This window comes from Notothenia rossii, assembly GCF_949606895.1.
Source record: "Notothenia rossii genome assembly, chromosome: 11".
NCBI classification, from domain to species: domain Eukaryota; kingdom Metazoa; phylum Chordata; class Actinopteri; order Perciformes; family Nototheniidae; genus Notothenia; species Notothenia rossii.
Window position 1 is genome coordinate 53237150 of NC_136910.1, and position 14999 is coordinate 53252148.

The window sequence follows — 14999 nt, forward strand, 5'->3', positions numbered from 1 at the left end:
CTGACAAAAAATCCATAAAAAAATGTCATCTGTGGAAGCCGTAGTAGTACTGTAAAAAGCACGACCAATCATTTTAGCAGCTGCTAAAATAACTGGATGGCCTACCTGCCTGTCAGCCTTCCATCTGTGCACAAATGTATCTCGTGCCCTCATTGGTCATGTGCGCGTTCGTGTGTGTTGGAGGGGCTCTTTAAGGGGCTCTTTAAGGAAGTGGCCGATTTTTTCAAATTCTAGCGCACTCGAGCTGGTTTCTCCAAAATTACCTACCCCACCTTTAAGTAGAGTAGGCTACTTGGGTAAAAGTCTACCAATAATAACTATTGGATTCTCAGTTTATTGATCAGGTTATAATGGATAACACATTTTCTTAGACACATTTTCTTGGACTGCATGAATAGACAGGGAGTTTTTCCACAGCCAGTGGTCATGATACTCAACTTTGACAAATATTCTGCAACCTTAGTGTTACTGTAAACTGTCCTTCTTACAGAAGACATTGACATGAAAACACATAAAAAATGTTGATAGCTGAACTTTGACTACATCAGTATCAGGAAGCTGGTTTTGCACATGCAGGCTCCGTGGTAGACTTTGTTTTTAAGAACATCTGTTTTCCCATCACATTGCACCTTGAATCAGATTTGTATGCAAATTAAGCATTTGACAAAGGTATACAATTAGCATTTTAATTGTGCTCCCAGGTGGAGATGTAGAAATAAATCATTTGTTCAACTGCAGCAATAGACTAATGTTAAATTAGTGGATGCTTTAGTGTGTTCAGGATGGAAGCATTAAGAATGACCAGGAATAATATTACTAAAAGTGATGCTTTTGAATCACTCATTACTAAATACCATTAAATATTACCATATAGTAGTAATAGTTTTGTAGCTCAGGAAGGTCAATATTAACTGAAAATATAGCGATCAAAGTCTAGATTTTCTGCTGAAGAAAGATGAAGCAGAGAACTTTAAGCTGAGAGCCCCCTCTGGTGGTGATCAACATTAATGACAAGGAAACAAAGGTCTGATTTGAACCATTTTTAAGAAAATCTTTAAGAAAATTAAGCATGTAAAAGGATTTTAAAAGTATTTCTGTATATTTGACACATTCACACAAGGAAAACAAATTCACATAAAATTCACACCTAGACACTTTAGATATTCGGGACCATTTGAAAGCATGCCACAAGTTTTAGATTTGCAGCCAGAGCAGCAGTTCAGATAAGCTATAAAAATAACTATAGACAGTCAAGATTTCAGTCAGCCAACATCCCAAGTAGTGTATTTATGATGTAAAAAAGTGATTAGGGTTGCATTAGAGTATTCATACAGCCTGAAACTCATACCGAGTAAATAAGCCTGATCTGGTTCACTTTACTGAAGAGCAGGTCCTTTTCCAAGACTGAACTGCCATTTTGTGTGAGGGCTAGCTTTTAAATTCAAACTTGTAGCATGCTTTAGAAAAAGAGTCAGTTAAAGTATTCACGATTTCAGTTGGTAAAACATGCCAACCACTGATTTGGTCCTTGGTGTTACAACTGTACATTGTGCCAAAAGTCTTCTCATACGGTGAGCTGCTTTGCAATATCCGTCACCACTGAAGACTTGAGCTGCGCGATGGTGGCAATCCTCATCTGCTTGGAAGTGGAGTACTTTTCTTTAATGGCCTGGAATAAGAGAAAATTATTGGGTTAGAAGTAAATCCAAATTAAGGATTAATCCTTTTCAAGTACACAAATGTTGACACTTAAGTTTTGTTTGTTTTACACTTACCATTTGTTTGGTCATACCGTTGTTCACCTTCAGTACATTCTTGGCAATGTGTGCCATCACAGGAATCAAACTCTCTGCCGTGTATTCCATGTAGTGCTGCAGAGTCACGTCCTGAGAACAGACAATACACTATGTCCTTCAGAAAAGCATTTCATCCACTTGACAGTAAATGCTCCATGACCATTTTATGACTGAGGCAACCATTTTTAAACACCCCACTTTGCACACTTTTGTAGCAAATGTAGCCTTGAAATACACATATTGGCCAATATTTAAATAGATGGTATGCCACCTTTTAATATTTTGAAGAGGCACTTATTAGTTTAGTCTTGTAAAAGTTTCAAAAGAGGGTCGAAAGTGTTATTTTAGCATATTGAACTAATGCATTTTGCTCTATTGGAAATATTTCTCCTCATTTAATAGACAGTTATTTTAACAGTATACTATAATCTAAACTGTATAAATCATCTGTTCATTTGTCACAAGTAATGATATTTTCCTCATCTGATACAGACGTATTTAGGAAGAGGTTAACTCACCCATTCGCCAGCGTCCAAGACCTTGAGACTGAGAGCCAGAGAAGCACTTGCAACAATGGAAGGTGGCATGTGAACCATCTCGTAGTCGACCATGGTGAGCTCCAGCAGGTATTTAGCCAGGGTGTGCTGCTCAGCTGTTGCCTGAGGAGAGACATTGACAAGATCAGCAACTTCACTGGCTCCCCGTCAAATCCCGTATAGTTTTTAAGATTCTGCTCCTCGCCTTTAAGGACATCCATAACCTCACTACTCTGTACCTCTCCAACCTCCTGCACATCAACACACCCATCCGAACACTCAGATCTTCTGCTTCCCTCAACCTCACTGCACCGCCCTTCCGTTTAACCACCATGGGGTCTAGAGCCTTCAGCCGCTCTGCACCCCGCCTCTGGAACTCCCTCCCACCTGAAATCCGCAACACTAACTCTGTCCCCATTTTCAAATCACACCTCAAAACATATCTCTTCACACTCGCATATCCACCCTGATCATTATCCATGACACATCATCTGTTTTTATTTATTTGGTTATTTGATTGATTTATATACTGCATTGTCATTGTCTTGTTTATGTTTCTTATGCTGGTGTTATCTATTGTGTATTTAGTTTTTTATGTGTTTGTACGGCGACCTTGAGAGCCTTGAAAGGCGCCTATATAAAATAAATGAATTATTATTATTATTATTATCAACAAATTGAAGATCTCAAAGCAGAGAATTAGTCTTGTTTGCTGTTAAAAATGATACAAACCTCGTAAACCTTTGACGCTCTTCTGAGGAACTGCAGGGGAAGAGGGCGGCCCAGCTGGAACTTGAGCACTCGCAGGATGGCCATCTCCATGTCTCTGATCTCTGCGGTGGTGTAGGCCTTGTCGGTTACGTCGGCAAAGTCTGAGATCTCGGGGGGGTACATCTCCTCGTATTTGGACGCCAGGAACATGGCAGTCACGCCGACCAGCTGCAGCTGCTTCTTGGGGACTGGGTTGTCCTGTTGGAGGTGCAATCACAGGACTTTAGACACAAGTATTTATACTGTTTTTCATCAATATATTATAAGTCTCAGATATATGCAAAACATGTCTCTGAAGTGTTTGGCTCGAAATACCAAACAGATCACCCATTGCAGCATCCCATAATCCCCTCTGTTTCAGCCCTGTTTCCAAAGTGCTGATCAGGGCTTGACATTAAGGACTGCCCGATGGCCCGGGGCCATCTAGTATTTAGCTCGGGCAATGAAGCCTCAGCTGCTGGTTGCCCGATCGGGCGATCTATTATGCCAGTATCATGCAGCTCGCGGATCCAGTAATGAGTGACCCGACAGTAAAACTAAGCATATCTATAACTAGTTTAGGTAGTTTGAGAGGTAATTAAAATAGCTACGTGTGATATTCTAACCCGAAGTGTGTGTTTTGTTCCGCTCACCGCTGCATGTGATCATGCAGCGCTGCGTGTCGACTTGTCAGCAGCAGCTGATCTCTCTCTCCCGTCAGATTAGACTTCACTCGCGTTTATGTCCATATCGATCAGATCCAGCTAATGATATGACTACCTGCTTATTAAAAGACACCTAAACAATAAGTGTCGCTATGCAACTGGGTGAGGCCACAAAGTATAGCGCAGCATTATGCATTTGTTTAGATGCCCACCGGAACCCCGAGGCATTACCAACAGATTAACACACAATCAACCCATACAGGACATCTCTTTCTCCAAATTAAGTGTTAGAGATTAGAATTGACTATTCTTGTCAGTCACATACTCTTCTTGTCTGTCACATGCTCTTCTTGTCTGTCACATACTCTTCTTGTTTGTCACATAAGTGGCGCAACTGAAGCGGTATTGAGCTAAAGGGAAATTATTTTGACCGAAGAGATTTAGATTTGCCGGCTAACGGGAACTCTGACGTGGCCATTTTGTGTGCTTTGCGGATGCGCTCGGCTCCTCTCGACTGCTGCTCGGGTCTGCTCGGTCAGCTTCTGGATGAGGAGGCATTCGTTCGAACAACTTACAGTAGATAACATTAGAAACATTTTAACAGGGGCCATAATAGTGTAAATAACATTTGTTTTGGCAGTTATAACTGAATGTAATGTTTTCTACTTTTTTAAATCTGGGAAGGCATTTGCCTTCATCAAATGGAAAGTGTCTTGACCAACAACTTAAGTATTTCTTATAGCTATGCAGGGCATGCAAGCGAGCAAACACAAACAAGAACAAACAAACAATTGAAATTAAGAATAAAATTGAACAATATAATATTGTGGTGGTTCATCTTATAATTCAGTCTAGAGAATGCACCAGACAGCATCTAAGGCCTGCAGAAATTTAAATGTTCTAGGGGGAGGCCCCCCAAACCCTTCGTGGGTCATTTCGTCCGCGCGCATTTTTCAGGGCAATCTCTATTGGGCTCAGGGCCATCTGTAAATTAGCTTAGATGGGACACAGGGCCATCTCCCAAAATCCTTAATGTCATGCACTGCTGACTCTCTGTCTGTTACTTTAGAAGAAAATAAGGAGCCACTCCCCACACGCCTCTTGAGAGATATTTGGTTCAAAATAAACAGCGGTGCTCTAGGAGGAGATTCAGGTGATAAGGTGTGGGGGGTTACATTGGTTGTTGATTGGCTAATGGTTACACGAGCCCAAAAAATCGTTATGACATCAGGAAGTGGCCAAAATCTGATCAGCTCATTTTCAGACAGGTTTTTACAGAAATGGATTAGGACAAAAAGAGAGAATCTTTTTTCCTGAAACTTACAGAATCTCTTTACACATGTTGCTGTATAAAATACATGAAAAAGTGGATTTTGCATAAGAGGTGACCTTTAAGCTAGCCATCTCATGCAAAAAAACAGAACAAGATATACATTTACACACCTGAAGAAAGCGGTCAATTATTCCCACGGTCAGGTACATGGTCTCCTGCAGCAGACGGAACTTGAGGCTCACTTGCACCAACCAGTCAACGAGAATGGCCCGCATGTTCCCAGTCACCTCATGATCCTGCAGATAAGTGGCTCTGACGTTCTGCTCCAACTGCAGAGACAAAAACTGGTTAAAATCCAAAAGTAGGGGGGGGGGGGGGGGATCTCCAATGCATATAGCCAGTTGAAGAATAATCATTCGCTTGCCTCGAGCTGACGCAGGTACTTGTAGATTTCCTTCACATATTTGCTGCAGAGCATGGGGTTTTCGTAGTCATCTGCATCTACATCCCTGACAGCGGTGTGAAGAATGACATCTGAGAAGGCTTGGCAGAGGTCTGCAGGGGCACAGCCAGAAGTCTCCAGAGTTGGGGAGGCTGGTTCAGGGATAACCTGGAATGGTGGAATTGCCAACATTAGAACCACACCCGGCAGCCATTTTTGTTTGAGCAGATAGCTGCTGGGATTCACTCACCTGGACTTCTGGCTCAGGTTCAACAGGAACCACAGTTTTTGGTTTGGGCTGTTCAACAACAGCAACTGCTTTTTCAACTTTGGTGACTTTGATCTTCTTTGTGGCCCCTGTCTTGACAGCCTAAAAGGAAAAAGATGGATTAAAGTCAGAACTGTGCTGGCCACCATTTCATAGCTTGCGGCAACCACTCTGGATTAATTGTGTACAACTGAATTGCTGAGTAGGTTATCTATAATAGGACACTGTCAATTTACATGCTGGGCAGATATTTAGTATATTATAGAAGTTTGTAAAAATGCTTTTACATGGTCAATCTTTCAGAACTTGGGTGAACCCCTTCTAAAAAGCAAATGTAATCATGTGCTTCAAGACAAAGTTAGCAGGCTTTGCTTGTTGTTACATCAGAGCACAGCTGTAGTCATCTTGCATAATTTAACAGGGTATATGCAGGAATCCTGAAGTCAAATTTAATACCTTTTAAGACCTTTTTAAAGACCCTTTCCATACATTTTAAGACCTCATCGCAACTTTGTGTTCTAACCGGTTACATTGGCAACACACTTTACCTCACATTGACTATATTGATTGTAAGATAGCACAACTAAACAGAGTGCAGACAGACTCCTGAAGCCTCCTCTCCACATGAACTTCAACCTCTCTGTGAAGGTCAGGTTTAATGCAGTATGCTGCTTTGTTGCTTCTGTACTCTGTGCTCTTTCATTCCAGTAAAACTCCTCAGAAACCATTAGAAACCAGTATTTGACCAATAAACAAAACAATTGACAAAACTTTGAACTATGAAATATGTTAAACTTTGGTGAGCTTCAGCGGGGTAATGCCATATAGGGAGCTCCCTCACACATACCCAGGGGTTAAATTGGGCTGGGGCTGTCCGGGGCTAAGCCCTGGCACATAGGACGATGCTCTGACGTCATCACCCTCACACATTTGTCATATGTTTACAAAAAAGGATATATGTGTTAAGACTTTTCTCGTTCTTAAAGTCCATGTAATGTCCAAAATAAATGTTATTCTGTGTTAATAAATCGCTTCATCACTTTCCACTGTTTCATTTGACATATCAACATCAATGATTCTTTCCATAAATACCCCCCAAATAACATGAAATGTGTGCCACTTTCCCGTGTTATTCCGCTCCGGTAGCGAAAAGCTTGCCAGCCATTAACCCAGCTGTGTGACGTCACACGTGGCAAACACCAGCCTCGTCTGGATTGTTTGTTTTGTATCCTTCCGCTATTTTCGCTCAACATATGTGTAACCGGACCTCGCTAAACTTTTTTTATCAAACAATTCATGATGGGGAAGCGATGTGTAGTTGTGAGCTGTGAATGTTTCCTGATTGCTATAAACATTGATCATGGGTGCTGGAAGATTGTGCACAAAACTCGGGTCAGAAATAAGTTACTACAGGTGTTATGCCAGCTTGAGCTAAATGTCACCAGAGTACAGTGAACTTGCCTAGTGACTGAAATATATAAAAGTTGAAGTGAAATAAGTAAGGCCAAAAATGAATTACGTCTGAATATTAGGGGTGCACCGAATGGGAAATTCTTGGCCGAAACCGATACCGAAAATAGGAAACAGTTGGCCGAAAACCGAATGCCGAAAGGCCGAAAATGATTAATAGAAATATATATATATAATGTATACATTTTTTTTACCAATGTTGTTCAGCTACCTGATTTTGGAAAAAGACATGATTATGGCAAAACTTAACTTAAATAATAATCACTATTATGGGTCCATAAAACATTTATTCAGCACTTTTGAATGCATACAGTACATTAATTCCAAGTCAAGTCCATTTTCTTTTCTCTGTAGGATAACTACAACAAAGTGCATTCAGAACAAAGCCAAGGTGCTTTAAAACTGCATAAACATCTAGGCCAGTAGGCCTACAACTAAATAGTGTAAATAAAGACTGTAACAGCCAGGCCTTCAACAACAACAAATGCACCTATAAGTGCATGCATACAAATGTGCAAACTGGATAAATCCAGATGAATGTAACTATTTACAAATGAAATTACAATTCAATTTCAAGAATCGGTAAATAAGGCTGTCTGTCCTCATAATCAAAGTAGTAAACATTGTATAAAGATACATAAAGTAAAAACTGGATACAAAATCCACAATCAATTACAAATTAAATTACAATTTCAAGAATCTGCAAATAAGGTGGTCTGTCCTCATGAGCAATGTAAACAACATAGTATCATTTAGATACCGAAAGTACAATATATTGAACACTGTGCTGCTGTCATTTCCCCCTAATGATAACCTGAGATGGTGAATTATAACTCACAATGAAAAATTTTTCAGGAAAGTGGGTATAGAGTAGACATGTAGAACTAGATAAGCTTATGATAAGCCAGCCTTTTCTACTTATTTAGGAAAAGTGGGAGGTTCTTTTTAATGAACAGTAGTTTTCTGATTTATCAGCCATAAATCTGTTCCTCTTCTCATCAAGCACATGAGAGGCAGCGCTGAACAGTCTCCCGCTGTCAGTGCTTGTGATTTGATCTTACTCCGCATATTTGTCCGGGTGTTTAGTGGTGAAAGTCTTTGCAGTTACACCCCCTCGAGAAATGTCAGCTGAACACGTTTTACAAATCGCGATCCACGCCTCTTCCTCTGATATTTTTAAATATCTCCTAGCGGCAGACAAGTTGGCTGTGAGCCAGCCGCGAGCATGGTCGCGCGCCGTGCTTGTCGCCGCGTTTTGATTACGTCATCACAACAACACGTTAGCTTACCAACGTAACCCTGTTCTCTGACATTCGGTGATATTTTTTCGGTGCTTAAACCCTTTCGGCCGAAAGGGCCTTTTTAACCATTTTCAGCCGATAATTTTCGGCGGCCGAATATTCGGTGCATCCCTACTGAATATCTTTATTATTTTTACCACTTTTAATTATTTGTGGGCTCGCACATGTACCAAAATAGACTAATGTACACTGCAATAAAGATAAAATGTTACAAGTGAAAAATTAACAAAAGAACCCTTTTTTATTTATCAAACAGTAAATTAATACAATCTTACAAATTTGCGATTTGGAAAATGTTGTTATATTTACATGTTTCTTTGGAAAAATAATATTGTAAATGATGTACTTTGTAAATTATTTACATCATGCGAAACCATTTTAACCAGTTCAGCTGCATGACTTATGTCAAATTACAGATTTGGCCATTGAAATCCCTGAAAGCGGCCTCCCGGTTCAGGGTAAGTCTTCCGTATCTCGGTTACAGCACATGCAGGCAGCGGGACTCTGATTTTTGGGCCGAGTACACCCCAGCACCAACGTACAAACTGTCGATAAGCTGTATATCGATACTTCCTAATGAAAAAAAAGTATACAGATTATAAATATATTTGGAGAAAAATAAAATGTTATGTAGTACTATTATGTAGCAATGGTTACAAATTGGCTTATAACATGATATTTGTATTTTACTTGTACAAAATAAATATGAGGTTATACATGACTGCTTGACAGAATCATATAGACCTCTTATATATTTCCTCACATGTGTAGTTGTTTCTTTTCCCAAGCATACATTGAACTTGCATACACAGAACAAATAAAAGCCAAGCTGTTTTTGACTACTTGAAAGAGTTTAATGGTATCTTTAAAAGTGTACCATATCTGTAGCGACTAAAAGTATTATATGAAAGCAAAGCTGCAATAGGCAGTTGGGTCAATCAATATTTACTTACTGGTGTAGTGGGCCATCAACTGCTCTGCGTTGTTGTTTGTATTGAAGATACGCTATTTTCAGTGTCCAAACACTGAGACAGCCTTCTCTAAAACCTGGGTGGCTAATAATGCACCTTGGTTTCTCGTCGGTGTCTTCTATCTGGCAGAGTCCTGCACGGGTCTGATTTTCAAGACCCGCTCCCGCCCCGCACCCGTGACGTGCAGTACCGAACCCGCCCCGCTACCCGCACATATTGCCAATTAGTTCCGCAACCCGACCCGCCGGCACATGATCCGCAACCCGACCCGAACCCGCATATATATAAGCAGTGACAACGTGCAATTATTAACACACGCAGTTGCATATTTGGCTCAAAAAGCGTGGGATGTTGTTTATTTTCTCCATCTAGGTTGACACCAAAAGCCTGCAGACGTTGGATTTCGCTCTTGAGGAAGTGTTATTGAAAATGCTGTATTCTCCGCTATAGAGAGCTTCACCTCAGCCATTCAGAATGTGGTGCGCTCAGTAGGGCTGCAACTAACGATTATTTTGGTAGTCGACTAATCGGTCGATTATTTTTTCGATTAGTCGACTAATCTAACGATTATTTCTGTCACACCCTCCATCTCTGCTTCCTGTGGGCACGGCTCCTTTTCCGGGCTCCAGTGCATGTTTTACCTCAAGTCTGCACACCTGTGAATGTCACCCTGTTGTCCAGTCCCAGGATCAATTCAATCGCATTTTATTCTTGTCATTTCGCAGACCCTTGTTAATTATTATTTTAAGTTTGGAATTAATTACAGCGTCCATAAAGCTCTAGTGTGCTCTACTACGCTGTAAGCTTGGCGCTGTTTAGCAGCTCGTTGGTGGACACGCAGCCTCAACATAACTGAAATAGCGTTTGCTTAGCAAGCATTAACCATGAGACGTTCTGTTTTCCAACATGTAAGCTAACGTAAACATGACTATGGCTAACTTGCTCAAACTTACCCATGATCCAAAGTAGCAGTCCTCACGGTTCCAGGGTGCTTGCGTTTTAAATGCTCGTGCATCACTGTAGTGCTGCCGTGGAATGCCAATTCCCCTTTACAAATTCTGCATTTCACTGACTTCTTTGGCTTGTCGTCTGTGAAATACTCCCACACTTTCGAAACTCTCGGTCTCGCTTTTTTGAGCTCTTCATCACCCTCATTCTCTCTCCTTTCCGCCATCGTTCGTATTCTTTCTTCTTTGTTGTTAGTACAGAATGCAGTCATGGCAGACAATGGAGAGTATACTGCCCCCAGCACTTCATGTAGTGCATTGCAGTTACAAATGAACATTTGCGCAGTTTTGAATTAACGTTACCGGCTCTCTGATTGTTTTTATACGACACGTCGACACTAAAATTCCGCGTCGACGAATTTTTATGATCGACGTCGTCGATTATGTCGACTAATCGTTGCAGCCCTAGCGCTCAGCAGCAGATAGATGCACTGCAGAGGTTATGATTATGCTCGGTACCGCGGAGGAGAGGTCTGAGGATTTAAACATTAAACTAAATTATTATTGTTTAAATATATTTATTATGCAACACCCGCAACCGGACCCGCATCATCTTTGTTTTACCCAGAAGCGAACCCGGAAAAAAGCGTTTGAAAAAATACCACCCGCAAATCACCTTTTTTGCGGGTCACCCGTCGGGTACCCGCGGATACCCGACCCGATGCAGGACTCTGCTATCTGGTCAGTAGGTTGCAAACTGTCTATTTGTTCCATCATCTGCCAGATCTCTCTGCAGCATACACATTCATCTGCAGTGGGCATGCTTTCACAGCATTGACATGTACACCTGAATATTGTACATAACATTAAAAAACAAAACAATATCTGCCGGACGTGTGAGGAACAGATGACAAATTAAGATCGACATTTAGTGCAGGTCAAATTAAATAAAACAGAATTTACCATTCAGTATTGCCGACTCGAGTCTCGCCGGCTGCGGAATCCGCTTCTCTTTCACAAGTTTCTGCCTCGTTGTTCGATTGCTGGGCAGGAGGCTCGTACTTATAAGGCAAGATGCCTTGAAGTGAAAGGCTAGCTGGTTCACTCTCTACTTCTGTAACTGAATCCAGATAACCCACCGAATCTGAGCTTGAATGATCGCTGTCGCTGTCTGAAGTTATCGCGTTGCTTGCCATTTGGACTGATTTGATCAAATGGCAATGTTTGCCACGTGTGACGTCACCGCTCGTTTGGGAGTGATCGGGGGCGTACTCGGCAAACTTCGGAACCAACATCGGTTTTTAACGTATATGTCATTTAATTATGACGAAACTTTAAACATTTTTATTTATTTAATTCTGGTCATATCTAAAACTACATGTTAAAAAACACCTGTGTTAGATGCATTACATGGCCTTTAATATAGACTATATTTAGGGTCTATATGTGTTGACTTTACTTTAAAATAGCAGATCTCTGTGACCGGATATAGTTTGGCTTAGACCCCGGCCCCACACGGTAAAACGCATACTCAAGGGCAAAAAAGGCTTCCGTTCACACGCATTCGATTCATTAACGTGTCCGTTCACACTAAACCGCTGGAAATGCTGGAAACGATGTAGTACATATGTCAGGCCTGTAAGTGGCGCTGCTGCCGCCTGAAATACACCAAAAGCAGCGAAGAAGACCCCGGAGCATGGTTGCCCTTCTGTTTATTCTCAGCAGTGGACGGCGTGTTCTCCTGCTGTATCTCTCAGGTAGTCCACCAGCAGATGAAAAACACCCACCTCTCCGCCTCTTCCAAGGAACGAGGGGACCGTGCGGCAGTTTCCGTAAAAAAAATGTTCCGCCGGTCAACATGTCCATTAAAGTTTAAATCTTCCGTACAAAATTAGAAAAGTGCCGGTCAGAGGTCTTCTTTGCTATTTATTGAGTTTTTAAAACAAATTGATAACGACTCTGTTCTCTGTATAAGAATATAAGAATATTTAATAAACGGTGCCTGCCTCTCTTTTTCTCCCCCTCTTCTGACAGCCCAGCAGCAGCAGGAGACGTGGGGAGAGGGAGGCGGGCTCTTTCATTGTTGGACCCCCAGAGCGTTGCGTATGCCGGTCTACCCACCTTGGGTCCCGTTACCGTAGTCGTTTATATCCCCCCCCCCACAAACAGAGCGGAGCAAGGCAACGAAACTTAAAATAATAAGCAGCATTTTACGGCGCGCTATGCATGGGGCCGCCTTGTGGGGTTTCCCGACATGTCTTTTCAGTAAATGAAAGGGTGTTTCATGTTGTCGTTGCTGTGAACCTTCTTAATACCTTGGAAAATGCCGTGTAATACTTTTTAATAGCCTTAATTTTCGCTAAATTGATTGATCAACTTTTAATACTTTTTAAGACCCCGCGGACACCCTGATAAAAGGCTTTAGTCGTGAGAAGCATGCAGACATGATTGTATGTAAAGAAAAAAAACATTCCCACGTTGATTTTGATAAAAATGGAAAGTGATTGTTTTCAGTTATTTAGCCCTCAAAGCCTACCAATAATCGTACATGCATGGCTACAATAATTAGCTGAATATTTGCCGTGTTTTTCCAGGTGTTGGCATCATACCTAGATTATAAAATGTTGTAAAAAAATCGTACCTTCTTCTGTACTTCTTTGTTAATTCCAATGTTTTTAATTTCACCGAGAGCCACTCGGGGCTTTGTGGGCCCGGCGACCGTGCAGGCCTTCCCAGCGAGCTGAATTTCAGCATTTCTGGCTGATGGCAAGCGGGTCTGCAGAAGAAGAAAAAACGTTATAGTGCATGCCATTAATTTGTAATTGTTTAAAAGGCTCACGTCGGATTATTTCTATAGAACGCTCTACACAAGAGACAATCCCACAGCTGAGCACGAGGGCATTTAAGAGAAATCATGTAGATATTTAAAAAATCTATAAAAAAATCCAATAAATACACATTTCCTCTATACAGAATTACTGTCAAATAAGAATAATGATAAACATAAAAATACTTACTCTGGTTACTCGGAATGCCATTTCGAAATATACGTCGCTAGAACAGACAGACACACGCAGTCAAAATGGAAAATAATGCGGTGTTTTATCTGAAGTTCAGCGTCCAGTTTGAACCCTCGCTCCCTCTGATTCGCTGAGGGCTACCGCAGTGACGCGTCATAAAACCCGGAAGTAAACTATTTCCGGTTCCTTCCAAATAAATGCAATGCAATTTCTCCAGAGGATTTTGTAAAATAGCTCGAAATAATGTCTGTGGTTGACACACATTTAAGAAACTGATCACGTTTTATTCAGCCGGATAATATCCACATGTCTACCCTACTTTTATAATTTTTGAATCATAACTCTAGTCGCCAGAAGCAAAATGCTAACGTTATGCTATAAACGAACTAAAGCAGGGTCGCTGCTTCAACGTCACACCGACTTAAGATCCATATTCAAAAATACAGATACAACATTTTACAAGTTGAAGCTTTTGTTTTAACAGTTTGCAAGAGCGCAGGTACTTGCTTTCAAGCAGAACAGGGCAAACAAACTTAGCGGGAGTGTAATGACGTAAAACGGCCGGCGAAGTACCTCTTCTGCCGGGGGAGCCCCATGGGACCTATAGGCAAATATGGGCGTTACAAAAGCTGCACCGCATTTCGAGTCGGTTGTGATTTATAAATGGAAACCGGCGTAGGAAGTGCACTATCCTCGCTGGTACGCAATGTTTGGTGAATCGGAAAGTGGCGGAAAATGTATGGACCTATTTTTCGGATTTCTAATACATAAGCAACCTTCCCACGTGAATCCTACGCACGGAGTTATAAATGAGGCCCCAGAGCCCTAGGGAGATTTCTCTCTAGGGCTCTGGTACCGACCATACCGACACCCATATCTACGAAAATATCTGGATGGCCTATCTCCCTGTTAGCCTTCTTGGTCATGTGCGCGTTCGTTTGTGTTGGAGGAGGGGCTCTGTAAGGGAGTGTGAAGGAGGGGGCAGATTTTTTTCGGCTGCGCAGTTTCAAATGTATTCTATTCTTCACTCGAGCTAGTTTCTCCTTTCTTACTTACCCTACCTTTGAGTGCAGTAGGCTACTTGGGTAAAAGTCTACCAATTTAATTTTTTTTATGAAAACATAACAAAAATGTTGATGGCTGAACTTTAACTACATCAGTATCAGGAAGCTGGTTTTGCACATGCAGGCTCCGTGGTAGACTTTTTTATTAAAGAACATCTGTTTTCCTATCACATTGCACCTTATTCAGTGTAATAAACCTGGTAGAGAGCTGCACAATGGACATAACACTGGAAACTGAAGTGTGTTATTTGGATCAGATTTGTATGTAAATTAGGAATTTGACCACGGTACAATTAGCATTTTAAGTGTGCTCCCTGGTGCCATTGTAATACTGATATTCTGTACAAACTGTGAAGTCCACTGAGACAAATGTAACATTTGTGATATGGGCTATATAGATAAACATTAAGAATGACCATGAATAATACTACTAAAAGTGATGCTTTTGAATCACTCATTACTAAATACCATTAATATTACCATATAGTAGTAATAG

At 41.2% G+C, this 14999-nt stretch overlaps 1 protein-coding gene across 1 annotated transcript; it reads right to left on the reverse strand.

Moving 5' to 3' along the window:
• Window positions 1-1025: 1025 nt before the first annotated feature.
• On the reverse strand, window positions 1026-13592 carry LOC307025847 (G2/mitotic-specific cyclin-B1-like). The gene is made up of 9 exons (XM_079660796.1): window positions 13437-13592; window positions 13061-13195; window positions 5713-5832; window positions 5445-5630; window positions 5191-5349; window positions 3065-3301; window positions 2315-2455; window positions 1776-1886; window positions 1026-1669 (listed from the first exon to the last, which is right to left on the reverse strand). The coding sequence occupies exons 1-9, from the start codon at window positions 13455-13457 to the stop codon at window positions 1565-1567; spliced, it is 1215 nt and encodes a 404-aa protein (XP_079516922.1). The 5' UTR covers window positions 13458-13592; the 3' UTR covers window positions 1026-1564.
• Window positions 13593-14999: the final 1407 nt, after the last annotated feature.

Excerpts from the sequence above, each read along its gene's own strand:
- LOC307025847 (XM_079660796.1), bottom strand. The coding sequence starts at position 13,457 with ATGGCATTCCGAGTAACCAGA. Across the intron at positions 13,196-13,436 it reads TGGCATTCCGAGTAACCAGA|ACCCGCTTGCCATCAGCCAG; the intron begins GTAAGTATTTTT and ends CTTCTTCTGCAG. Across the intron at positions 1,887-2,314 it reads TCTTGGACGCTGGCGAATGG|GACGTGACTCTGCAGCACTA; the intron begins GTGAGTTAACCT and ends GTCTGTTCTCAG.